We start from the raw sequence: 13854 nt of genomic DNA, 5'->3' as shown, positions 1-13854 counted from the left end.
GCGGCTCGAACAGAGGGGACGACAGGATGGTGGTAGCAGGCTCGTTCGCGGCGAAGGCGGCAAAGCGAGCGCACAGCTCGGTGAGGCCCAGGGAGTCACATTCGGGGCATCCGCCTCGAGTGAGAGCAGCTTCTCCGTGGTCAGGTCCCAGGCAGCGAGTGCAAATGATGTGACGATCCCCGTCTTTTAGTAAGAGGGCCTCTGCCTCGCTCATTGCTGTCTGCTGTGCAGCTGCAATGCGTTTTACATAAAGACTTCAATATTTCTCGAGAAACTGAGTTTTCCCATAGCGTAAGCTACTTACGCAATAGGAGAGACCTCTCGATAGGGAACATGTGCTACAGTTGTTAGTACTGCACATATCCAGCTGTCTTGCTTCATTTCAGTGGTTGCTTTTTCAGTAATCTAAACACTAATACTCTCCGCCAGTTCCAGGCATCCAGTCACTGAATAACATTGATGTTTTATGACTATCGTGTTAGTAATTTTAATCATGTTAAAGTCACTATGAATAAAGCGCCTCCCACTGTTGTTTTGATTGGGTTTGACAACTAGCAAGAAATGTTAAAGGGACAAAGACGTCACTTCCTAAAACCGATGAATATATTGCACTGTACATGTCTAAGCATTACTGTGGCGCCATGTCCAAACAAACATGTTAATACTATGGCACTAAGTTCCAAAATAACACTAAAGGATCCGTAATCCATTGATTTTGGTAAATGTTGGAAAGAAAAACATTATTACTTGAAAAAAGTGAAAAGGGTTATTTTATTTTTGCCTCACACAAAAACATATATCATACTCAAAACTCTTCAAAATGATTTTAAAGGCCTCAGGATTGTGTAATTTTGACATTTTTGCATCTTTCATATTAAAATAGTATCCAAGCAGTTGTCCCAGATTTCAAAAACTACAAAAAAAATTGCTTTGTCCCCAGTAAAAATGCACGTTGAACCATGCCATACAAAGAACAGTTTCATCATTCTGTTTCAAAATATATTTAAAGTACCAACCGATGACATGAATGGGAAAAAAAAAAGAAAAGAAAAAAAAAACATTCCACAAACCCCTTTCCCTCTGGACTTCCGGTGAGACCGGAAAAACCTTTGTTTGTGTGTGTCAAGATGGCGGCTGGAATGTATCTAGAGCACTATCTGGACAGTAAGACTTTTGTCTATATTTTGTTATTCACATGCCTAAATAAACGTCTTCGGAATTAGGTTAACCATTATGTCTTCTAGTTTTACATATACATACAATTTACAATACAACGAATGACAAAAACATTCGTTGAATAGAAACGTATTGGTCTCTGAAGCAGACTGTTGTAATCTGGGTGAAGGTTTTCTCGCGTTGTTGATGGGTTTGATGCCAATCGTGTCTGTAAATCTACTGTAAAGAATACTTGGGAATACCAAAGCGTCGTGGCAAGCTTAGCATGTGTAGTGTTTTAGCTTGCATCCGCGTACATGGAGATGAGTGTTTACTCTATTGCTTGGGTGTTAAGTATACACTAATGAGGGTTTTATATGCCTATATATGACAGGGTTTCCCGCAGCACTTTGAAACTAAGGCGGCCAACTAAGCAACACACGCCTGCCGCCTTAACTACGTCGTCAAAAAAATATATGAGCGATATTCGCCGTGTTACTGTGTCCTGTTTTCTCCCTTTCCATCTTAAAATATGTGATAAGCCTTCGTGTTCGCTTCAGTCTTGTTATCAGCGTGTTCTTCCGCAGCGGCGCCGAGCGTGTGTGTGTGTGTGTGTGTGTGTGTGTGTGTGTGTGTGTGTGTGTGTTCATCTGAGCCTCATTGGTCTGTCACTGCTCGTCAATGTCAGAATATTTGAGATGACCAATCAAATCAAAGTAGGCGGGCTTTATGTTCACAGCGCGAATTTTAGCAGAGCGACGCGACAGTAAAGGGAGCGACTCGACGCGCTTCAGTTTACGGTCGGTCAAGTGCGAGATAAGATGTAAGTTGCTAAACTAAACATTTGCTATTTGACCGTTTTTTAGGTCATAAATGTTAAACGAATCACAAAAATAATCAGGCAAATTAATAAACTTTTGTCTATATTCGCCATTTTTAACTGAAAATAGACCACTATGTGACGTGACTGATGTAATGTAGCCTAATAATTAATTTACTGTCATTGTGAGGGGACAAGACACATTAGCCAAGGTACCCGCAGGATTTTAAAAGCATTGAAAAATAATCTCAAATTAAGGCCTTAAAAGCCTTGGATTTGGTATACAAAGTCTTGGATTTCGTTACAAAGGTATTATATATTTTTTGCCTTTACTAGGATTAAGTTCATACCATAACAAAATTAACTGTTACTAATGCAGGCTAATTAAAAATTCATGCAACGTTGAGTGCATCCCGCACTCCACGTCATAGCAGAAAGCGCGAAAACGTGCGCACCGTTACTATGGTTACTAGGCAAGTGAATTGCAGAACAAGATAGTAGCCAAGCGTAGTTTGTCGTCTGAAGTGGGAACGTTTCAGTTTAATGCCAGAATTCAATAATTTAAACCCCAAATCAGAGCTTTTCTGTTAAAAGAACATGTTTTCTACCCGGTCTTTTCAATAGTATCTGGCAATCATGCGCGCGCGCTCTCTAACGCAAGAAGCGCGGATGATCTGAAAACACAGACGAGCTGGAGTTCAGCAATCTTCATTTGAGATTGTCAACTTAAATTGAAGTGTCATTCAGTCGGCCTGTGTTCTGTCACGAGCCGCTTGCGCTGTTTGTGCGAACAAAATGCAGGCTGATATCCCAGCGGTGTTTTTAATGTTGATGCAATGTTTCCCGACTATCCACACGATTTCAAATGTGACATTGATTTTATACAACAGTTAAAAAACAAAACAAAAGGGTAACATTAAGTGATTTACTACATTTAAAACAGTATAGTCAGGCTTATTGCTCTATTTTGCAATGAAATCTGTGGCTTTGAACGAATCTTAATTTGTGTCAGGAGTTATGCAATTCCAAATACCACCACCACCACCTTAACTAACACATTTTCTGCGGGAAACCCTGTATGACATGCCTTTACAGGTGGAATGAATGTGAGAGTGTAAGGAAATTAATTTGTCACATCTTCATAGGCATAGAGAATCTTCCTTTTGAACTGCAGAGGAACTTCCATCTGATGCGAGATCTCGACCAGAGGACAGAGGGTGAGTCCCAACTGCAGATCCATCTCTAAATCAAATCAATTACATTTGAATGCAGTGGTTTTGCTAAGATTACACTGTACACGTTTACTACTACATTTGAGGACTGCTTATGTGTGAAATAGTGAAGTTAAATGGTTGTTTGTGTACATTTCCTTCTCTAGATCTGAAAGGGCAGATTGATTCTCTGGCTCGTGAATACACGGCTAATGCTCGGACACTGTCCTCCGAACAGAAGCTCTCGCTGTTAAGACAGATACAGCAGTCTTATGGGAAGTGTAAAGAGTTTGGAGATGACAAGGTCCAACTCGCCATGCAAACTTATGAGATGGTTAGTGTAAATTGCATTTTTGTTAACATTGAATATAAGCCTTTAGAATTGCTAAACTAAAACTTTATTATAAAAAAGTAAAATAACAATTTACATTTTTTTAATTAAACAACTCTTGTCATTTACTCACCCTATTGCCATCCCAGTGTATGACTTGATTTCTTCTGCAGAACACAAACAAATATTTTTGAAAGAAATATTCCAGCTCTGTAGGTCCATACAATGTAAGTAAATGGTGACTAAAACTAAGAAGCTTAAAAAGGCATCATAAAAGTAATCAAACTACTCCAGTGATTTAATGCATGTCTTCTAAAGTGATCCAATCGGTTTTGGTTGAGAACAGACCTAAATATAACTCCATTTTCATTGTACATCTTGACATCAGCAGTCTCCTTGACGATCATGATTTCAAGCTCGAATACACTTTTTTAGCACATTTTCTACCGCTCTACGCATGGGTCAAGCACTAGGAAGTGTAATCAAGCTTGAAATAATGATGGTGCCTAGAGACTGTATTGGCAAGATGTACAGTGAAAAATAAGTTATATTACCTAAATCTTATAAAAGATAAATATTCTTCTAAAAATCTCCATTTGTGTTCTGCAGAAGAAAGTAAGTCAAACACATCTGGGATGGCATGAGGGTGATTGATGAGAAAATTCCTTAAATTTTATTATGAGATCAGCAACATTGCATCCTCCAGTTTTGTTATAAAATCCCCATCTTTATTAAATTATATTTGGCCCCCAAAGATAAATGTATGTTAGTTTTGCTTTTGATGGATAATCCATAATTGTTTGTTTGCATTTCAGGTGGATAAGCATATTCGGAGGTTGGATACAGACCTGGCTCGCTTCGAGGCTGACCTCAAGGAGAAACAGATAGAGAGTACCGATTACGACTCTACATCCAGCATAGGCAACAAGAGTGAGTTGAGCTTCAAATGTATTTAATGGCTAACAGCACTGTTTACATGCAGATCTCTGTGCATCACCGGTCTTTAATATTTGGTTTATTTTTATTTGAAGGTGACCAGCGAGGGCCCAAGAAGAAGGAGGTGGCTCACACCAGGTCAAAGGTCAAGAACTCTGACGATGACTGCAGCTCAAAGAGTGGACAGAAGAAGGTCAAGATTACTCAAAGGTGATAGAATCACTTGCATAAATTAGCCTTCATATATAGTTATTGGTCATCAACATATTGACCTACTATGACATATCATTATATATGTAAAATATTTATGTGATATGATATTAAAATCTTATTATATATAATAATAATAATTTTAATATATATTATTCATAATAATATCAATATATTATTTTTTAATCATTATATCAGATAGATATTGGTTTTTCAGTGCATCACAATCTTCATTTTTATCGATCTTGATATTGTTTCTTAAATCCCAAGATCAATCTTTTACTCTATGAGGAAACCCTCTACGACTATGTGTGTAAATCACTCACACATACAACCACGTTTCATGCAATGCAACTAAAAATGTCTGTGATTATCCACTGGCTGGTAAATATTCAGATTTCACTCACCAGTAATTGAGTAGTATAGTGGTGAAGAAGTGCAGCACCGAGATCCGTTCTCTGGTGAGAGTTCAAGTTTGTTTTGTTCCGTGTAATGTGTCCAAAGACGAGAAAAAAACACAATCCATTTGTCATTGAACAACGTCTCTCTTAATATCTTTTCTGTTCTTTATAGTCAGTTGTAGATCAAAAACAACAAAAATTAAATGTTTAATTCTAATCACAAATAGCCCAGATGCGCTTAAGAAGCAGTGCGCTCTCGTTGGGTTCACTTAACAAAACAAACACTCCTGTTAGACACTGCCGCCATTCTTAAAGAGATTGCACCGATTGTGCACTACACATCAATTTTAATAGTTGTTAATTGAACAAATTATGCATATAAACAACTAACATTGCATACAATTAGGGCTTAGCAGTAGAGATTTTTCTATACCGTCTATATCACAGTATGTAAATATCTGTGTGCGCGACGCCTCCTGGCTGCACGTGAGACTGCTAGCGAGAGACACATATGGAGAAAAATGAACACAGAATGCAGGATGACTCCAAATCAAGTCAAACTCAGGAGAAGGAATTAATTTTTTTGCATTTAAAGGCACCGTTTTCTCATGTTCATGGATGAAAGCATTCTTTCTGACGTGCGTGGGGCAGAGGGCGCACCTCAGGTTCTAATCACTGCATTCTGAGAGAAAATGAGGAAGAGCTTGTTAATAAAATGCTGCATTTTCTGTGGTTTGAAGTGGGCCCTCCGCTAAAAGCCCTGCTGCTTTGTAGTGTTGCTGATGTCATCAAGCTTTCCTACCTGCAACTGTACCTCCACAAACATGTAAAGAGGAGCGATCGCACTGAGTAAATTCCCTCAGGATTGATTAAATAAATGACACTGTAGTCAACCATGTATTTATATGTTGTAGGCTATATAATTGCCAAAAATTCCAGTTGAATGCTAAATTCAAAACAAATAACTGATGGAGGGGTTTGCTCCAGAATAAAATTAAAAAAAAGCTGATGTTCAATTAACGCAAAGCCTTTTTTTTTTTCCTTGGATTAAAAAAACAATGCATAGAAAATAAAACCGATCACATTTTATTTTAAGAATTATTTATTGATTGAGAAGTTTTTTTATTGCAGTGTACATGACAGATGTGCCATTAGGATACTTTGGACATCGTTTTAAATTAAAAAAGTCACTTTGAGTTTTTTAATCACTTTCCATCAAAATAGAAGTAAACGTAAGCTATAGGCTTATTTTCATGCATATATTTTCACTTTTAAGAATATCGCTAATGTTTTGCTTATCACCCACCCCATCACATGGATATTTAATTTAAATAATTAGATTTTCCGAAAGGAAAAAAAACTATATTGTGATCTATACAGTTAATATTATATAAAATTGCTTATACCATGATATAGAATTTTGGTCATATTTCCCATCCCCTACTTACAATATATGCAATTTCAAGACATCATATTTATTGATGGAATACATAAAAGAAAGCTCAAATATGAACAATATTATTAAAAAATAGTGATAAATTATAATTTGTAAAATTTATATTTTTATAACGTACCAAGTTAGAAGATCCCCTGTATAATTAACATCATTAGTTTAGAGAGAATTTCTTTCATATCAAATGTAAGCAAACTGGACATTATAACTCAAATATACCCCTTTGAATGGATATAGAATCGAGAGCTGCTGAATCGGAATTGAATCATGAAATCTGTATCAATACAGATACACTTTTTTTCTGCATTTTGCACTTACTGTAATTCATTAATGCCATGGAATTTTTTATTTTGTTTGTTTAGTTTTTTTATGACAAATGGATTTCAAAGGGGAGGGTAATGTGAAGCATCCCAGCATGTACATAAATATTTAGTTTGTTCTGAAATACATTATTAATGTTTAGAAATACCAAGAGCTTAGTGGTTAGTCAGATATTCCGGTTTGCATTGTGATCAATTCCCATTCTCTCTCCTTAAATTCCTGTCCTCTTTCTACAACCTGTCATTACAAGTCAAATAAAATTAAAAAAAAAATGCCCCAAAATCAAGTAAAAGTGAAGTTAAAATTAAAAAAAAAAAAAATTGTCATTTACTTCCCATTCCTTATTCCCTCCAGTTCTGAGTTTTCTTCGCCGGCTGTGAACTTTGGAAACGTTCACCCCTCAGATGTGCTGGACATGCCAGTCGATCCCAACGAACCCACCTATTGCCTTTGTCACCAGGTCTCATATGGGGAGATGATTGGCTGTGACAATACTGATGTGAGTCCTCTTCTTTATGCTGTATAGTATGATTAACAGAACCCAGAATGTCATATTTAAGAGCTGCTTTTGTTCTCCAGATAAAATGTTAACATATTGTTTCAGTCCTGGATTCCGATTGGTTATTACAGTATTCCTGAAATAAATGAGTAACTGCTAGGGATGCACCAATACTGGTATCGGAATTGGGTCCGATATCGCACTCATGTACTTGTACTCGTAAAAATGCTCTGAATGTCATTACGTAAACATTCAGCAGCACAGTGAGAATATTTAACAGCAAAAACTGCTATTTAATGAGATAAATATATCGTTTGCACTTCCAGCATTTTAAATGTGAGTGCATTTGAATGTGTGGAGCTGGTGTTGTACACGCATGGAGACACAAACTGCTCATGCCTTTAGAGATCCTTGGCTCATACACGGAAAACACTATTATGAGCATCGCATGCTCTGTTTGTAGCAGATGACAGCAGGCAGAGCGCCAATTCACTTTTTAGCACAAGACAAATACAGACTACATATTTATTTATATTGCAGCCTTTTGTGGTTTAATTATTACTGTGATTCTCGTAGGGACCAGCTTTTCTGGATTGGGAATTTGCTGTCATTACGTCAGAGCTCCTTGGTCTAACAACACAGAAACACTTCAAAATAAAAGCTCAATTTAAGTTAACTCAGTTTAAAAAGTATTACAGAAATAGATGAGTACCATATAGTAATGTAATATTCACTGTTATACTAATACTTGTGTTGTCAAAAGTACCGGTCCTTCGGTACCAAGTCGATACAAAAATAAAAAATATTTAATGATACCAGTGTTTCTGCAGTACCGGTAGCACCAACTCAATCCGGTACCAGCACGCAGTATGACTGACACATGACAGCTTTAAAATTGTTATATTTAATTTTGAGCACGTGCTCTGTTACTCTTTACACTGAAATGGACAATTTATCAATTGAAAATCATGTCTTAGCGTGATATATTAAACCGCTAAAGGCTGCAATCTTAGTGTGGAAGAGCTGCGATATTGAGATGTTGTATCTGATGATGAAGCAGAGCACTTATCTACTGTGGACCACACAGCACATGTAAACTACATATTTATATAATTAAATCACAGCATTTGCTCTTTAATCTCAACTTTATTTATATAGCATTTTAAACCAAAGGGCCTCACAGTAATAACATTTAAAATTTACCACATACACATACACCAGTAATAAATCACAAAATACAAACACTCCAAAACTGTGTGTCGTACATTTCATTGTCAGTGTAAAGAGATAAGATTTCAGACATGACTTTAAAGTCTCCGTGTCGCAAACTGTTTATCCTGAAAGTGAAGATTCCTGCAAAAAATACACATCATAATAAAAGCACGTTCCATATATAAGCTAGAGCCCTGAAATTGAAGAAGTTGTGAAATAAATATTCTACAACTGTATAGTCAAATGTAATATTCTCTGTAATTATAATAATAGTATAATAATAGTAATCATTTAGCAATATATCACAAGCAAGACTGCTGTTGAATAAAAGTTTGGCAAACAATGCAATAACATGTTGAAATATTCTATTTTCCCTTGAATTAATGGATTAGACACCATTTTGATGATGAAATTAAACATGGAGTTCTGGAAAATAATAACAACAAAAAGAAAAACAGGATTTGGTAAATAATAAAACAGATTTCTGTAGGGCGCTACTTAACACTTCAGCAATGCATTCTTTGATTGAGAAACACTTGACATTCAAACAAGCATTTCTTTTAATTTATTATTTACATGGAAATGTCACTTTTTAAATAGACTAAACGGGTGTCTTCAATAGCACATTTTCATATTAGCATAGTTATGCTGTGGAACCAAAATTGTTATCGAAAACCATGAAATTTCACTGGTATCAGTACCGACTACTGAAATGTTGGTACTGTGACAACACTAACTAATACTACTACTAATAATAATAATAATAAATCAATAGTAACTGTATTATATTTAAGCAATATCTCACATCTGTAATTCTCTATTATGCAGCACTTTATTTGACAAAAATAACTATATTTAGGATTGTGCTGTTTCATTTGATAAAAAAAACAATACAATATGTTGAAAATTAATTGTTATACTTTCATTTGATTAAAGTTTTAATTCATTTATCTATTTAAACACTATTTACAAACAGGTACTCATACTCGTTCTCAAAAAAATGGTATCCGAACATCCCTTGTAACTGCTATAATGTGAAACACTTGTTCACTTAGACAAATTTTTTATAGATGTTTAGCACTCATTAAGGCCAACTATGAACGTTAGGTTACGTGTTTCAGACTATTTTCGAACAAATTATAATACTTATTATTCAGCTGAACACAAACAAAGGTTTTTAGAAGAATATCTCAGCTCTGTAGGTCCATACAATGCAAGTGAAGGGTGACCAAAACTTTAAAGCTACAAAAAGCACATAAAAGGCAGCATAAAAGTACTCCATATGACTCCAGTGGTTTAATCCATGTCTTCTGAAGTGTTATAATTGGTTTTGGGTGAGAACCATTCCATTCGTGTTCTGCTGAACATGAGCAAGTCCTCGTTCGTGTTCAGCAGAAGAAAGTCATACACATCTGAGATGACATGAAGGTGAGTAAATTTTGAGAGAATTTTCATTTTTGGGTGAACTATTCCTGGTGAAAATTCATTAATGAAAATGTGTGTCCTTAATATGTTTATGTTGTAATAGATTTATTAATGCAATAAGGCACTAAAGTTCATACTGTATTGTGAATATATTACAGCTGAAGGGCTTACAGGAACTCTGCAGTGTGATATTCATAATAATGCCCTATGGATGTGAGTATATTCACAGTATAGTGTTGGACAGCATGTTGAGGCATTTATTTAGAATAAGAAATTAGATGGAGTGTAAAAATATACTGTTTCACACACATTATATTTACTGTCTCTGTGCAAGTAAACTTTATTCCTTGATTATAGTAGTTTACTTGCCCCAAATGTTAAAGATTGTTTTACCTGTTATATTCACGGTAAATGTATGTGTTGTTCTTTCTTTAGTGCTCCATTGAGTGGTTCCACTTTGCCTGTGTGGGACTGACCACCAAGCCCAGGGGGAAATGGTAAACATGTGATTTTACAGTTGCTTGTTCAGATTCGAGGCCTTGGCAATTAAGAGCTGTCAAACACAATGAGTTCAATTGAATATTTCAAAATGTGCCTCATTTATTTATTTTTCTTTCCTTTTACACCAGGTACTGCCCAAGATGTTCACAGGAGCGAAAGAAAAAATGAACATGCAATTTAAAAACAATGATTCACAGAGAGTGAGTTAGCTGGAACGTGTGTTAAATGTGTTTTAAAGGCCCTCCATAGACACTAATATAGATCAACACTCCACTTTATCTGGTGCTTGTCCTTTACCATCTTCACATCCCTCTTTCAGTCTGATAAAAAAGGAAGGGATGGCAGGTGAAGATGAAGGAGGTGTAGTTACAACAGTAGCTTTATTTATATGTTCAGTAATGAAGATTACTTTTTTATTGAGTATTTTTATTTTGTTTTGGCTCTGCGTTTTTATATTCTTATATTTTCAATTTGTTTATTTGGATATTTTTTTTATGCATTATTATTCAATAAGTCAGCACATAAACTCTGCAGTCAAATCAATCAGGGAACAAATCAGGATTTTTTTAATACATACTTACATTTCTCATTTTCAGTTGTAATACCAGGTGGTCTCAGACTGGATATTTGCAAACAATATCCCTCTCAGAAGATAATCTGTGACCGTTTCTAACTTATCTCAGTTTTTGCATTTACAAGACAAAAAAAACGGTTCTCAGTTTAGGAGATTGATAAAGCCTTCCCCAACCTGATCCCTTAACCTCTTTTCTCATTTCAATATTCATAAAAGGGCAATAGCTACATCAGTGTACCTGAACTGACTTGACACAGACATTTTGTTTTGACAAACAAGCATTAAAAGGACGTAGCTGCTCACTAGGAACCGCTTATCTGAAACTGCATTAAACTTGACTTTTACACAGTACAGAGCCTTTTTAGTTCTGCTACCTTTAACTTATGCACATTCAAAAATATTGTATAGAAAAAATGCACTTGAAAACCACCTCTTTACTTCAGGTTCATTCCACAACTGTAGTGTTCAATGCAAACATGTTTTGGTGCTTATCACACACTGCTTTGATCATATTGAATAGGTTCCACTCTACTCTGATAGACTGTTGAAAAGCATTAAGACAGCATTTACCTCAGTTGTCATAATAAAACTGATGCCCAGTCATTAATGCATTTAGCGCTTTTCATTGTAACCTCTGAACAGAATTGGGGGATTCTTAGCGACTGGATTTTGGTGCTTTTGAATATATTAACTATAAAGTGTTTGACATGGTTACATGTGTTGACATTGTTAAAGCAGTTTGAGACATTTTGAAAGATTTCGAAATCGACTATGGTGATATCAACCTGTATTTAAAGGTGCACACAGTCATGTTTTACTCCTAAAGAAATTAATTGTAATTCTGAAACATATGTATGAAATCTTGTCCACTCACATAAGAAGTTTCCAGTCATATCAATTTTAACTGTTTTTTTTTCCTCATAGAGAGGGTCCCCTCATGGGGGCTGACATGTTAAAATTACATGACTAGTTGAATACTGCTCGCTTAATCTCATTAATTGCCCTGTTTTTGGACACTTTCACTCTTGGATTAAAATAATCATGGCTGACTGTGAATAGGGAATTTCTGCAATGGCATCTATAAATGAAAACTTGATTTCGAATGATGCATCCATGCCGCTAGGTGTCACTTTAAGTCCAAGATGACAGGAAGAAAAGGTAACTTAATGCACCTTTAAGATTTGGTGGTCAGACTATACTGTTAAAAAATGTTTCATAACCTGGTGCTACAGTGATTCTTACCGGTTAGTTTTAAATGATAATATTGTCTGGTCTATGATGAAGGCTTTGTGTCACGTGTTCTTTGCTTTTGTCATGTAACATTGTGATTTGATTTGTCCAGATATTTTAAAGTACTGTACTAATGTCAGATTTTGAGTTTGGTGACTTCCATGCTAAATGAACAAAGTCTGAAAGCATTTTTGGGTCTTTTGGTTTTTATTTTGCTCATTCTGGGGATGTTTTAAGTTTGTGTCTAGAAAGTAACTGTCTGGCTGCCGAAAGTGTCCCAAGAGTCAAATGTGATGTTCACACTCTGTTTTTTATTTATTTGAAGTCCCACAGAACCCCTACACCTTCCCCCTAACTCTACACCTATGCCTAATCTTAAAGGGATAGTTCACCCAAAAATGAAAATTATCTGTTTTGTATTGTAATTTAGTTGAAGAAATAGTGCAGTCATTTATAAATGAGCATACACAATAAGAATTGTAGCCCATCGACCACTGTGTTTCCAAAAAAAATAATAATAATAATTTAATTTAAGATTCTTTTTTTTCTCTGTTGTACCAAAACCGTACCGAACCGCATCCCCAAAACCGAGGAAAGCACTGAACCATGAATTCTGTGTACCGTTGCAGACCAAGTATTAACAATCAACTCTCTCAGCTCCTAAAACTTACTTCACGTACAAACACTTGAGTAGCATGCTTGAGCAAAATGTCATCTGTGAATGCATTTAATGCTATGAATCATTGGCATTGTGTTGTCTGGGTACTTGTACTTGGGCACAAGTACAATAAACGTGGCATGTTTTGGAGAATAAATGATAATAAAAAAAATATATATTAATTGAGGTGAATTAATCTGAACAATTTAATAGCAGTGAATTGTCATTCTATTTCACACTAGTGCCATCTTTGACTTCTAATGTTAAAAGTGTCAAAACACTGCATTTAAAATCAAAATCAATAAAGTATGAAAAACAAGTTGTTATTAGTTTTTTATATATATTGGTTTTAATTTTCAAAGGTGCTGTAAGTGATTTTAGCATTCTGAAGCTTTCACATGAATGAACTGTTGTACTAGCCACGCCCCTAATTCCAAAGCCCCGCCCTCCAAAGATAATTTTGAGACCAAAACAGAGCAAAAGAGCAGCATTGTTTTTTTCCTGTGGCTGTCAAATTCAACAGTGTCACAATAGGGCGCAACAGTCAGGATCCGGAAGTTAAAATACCATTAAATGTTCCATAGACAAATTGATTTTTAACAATCATTTGTAAATCTTTAAAGACAGACCTACCGTGAGATCCGAGGTTGTTAGTCTGTGGTATATGCTTCTGTTGAAGCAATCTGTCTGCGTTATTTCAACGTCATTGTTTCTAAAAATCACATTTAATAGCGGAATTCCTTGAAAATAACTACAGTACCCATGGTACAGCACTGAAAGTTCCACCAATCAGAGAACCGTGGCCAAGAAAGCCCACGAAATAAGAACGGCGGTGACAACCAAATGCAATGATGCACTCTGAATGATGCAAAAGAGTCGGTCTCCCTGCACTTTCAGTATATATTTGTGTATTTCGG

At 35.7% G+C, this 13854-nt stretch overlaps 1 protein-coding gene across 1 annotated transcript; it reads left to right on the top strand.

Moving 5' to 3' along the window:
* Positions 1–1108: 1108 nt before the first annotated feature.
* LOC127650498 (inhibitor of growth protein 4-like) lies at positions 1109–13093 on the top strand. The gene is made up of 8 exons (XM_052135944.1): positions 1109–1164; positions 3121–3192; positions 3354–3520; positions 4333–4447; positions 4549–4663; positions 7193–7337; positions 10410–10471; positions 10604–13093. The coding sequence occupies exons 1-8, from the start codon at positions 1128–1130 to the stop codon at positions 10641–10643; spliced, it is 753 nt and encodes a 250-aa protein (XP_051991904.1). The 5' UTR covers positions 1109–1127; the 3' UTR covers positions 10644–13093.
* The last annotated feature ends 761 nt before the right edge of the window (positions 13094–13854 follow it).

This window comes from Xyrauchen texanus, chromosome 10, assembly GCF_025860055.1.
Source record: "Xyrauchen texanus isolate HMW12.3.18 chromosome 10, RBS_HiC_50CHRs, whole genome shotgun sequence".
Classification (NCBI taxonomy): domain Eukaryota; kingdom Metazoa; phylum Chordata; class Actinopteri; order Cypriniformes; family Catostomidae; genus Xyrauchen; species Xyrauchen texanus.
This window is presented reverse-complemented; position numbering and strand designations above follow the sequence as displayed.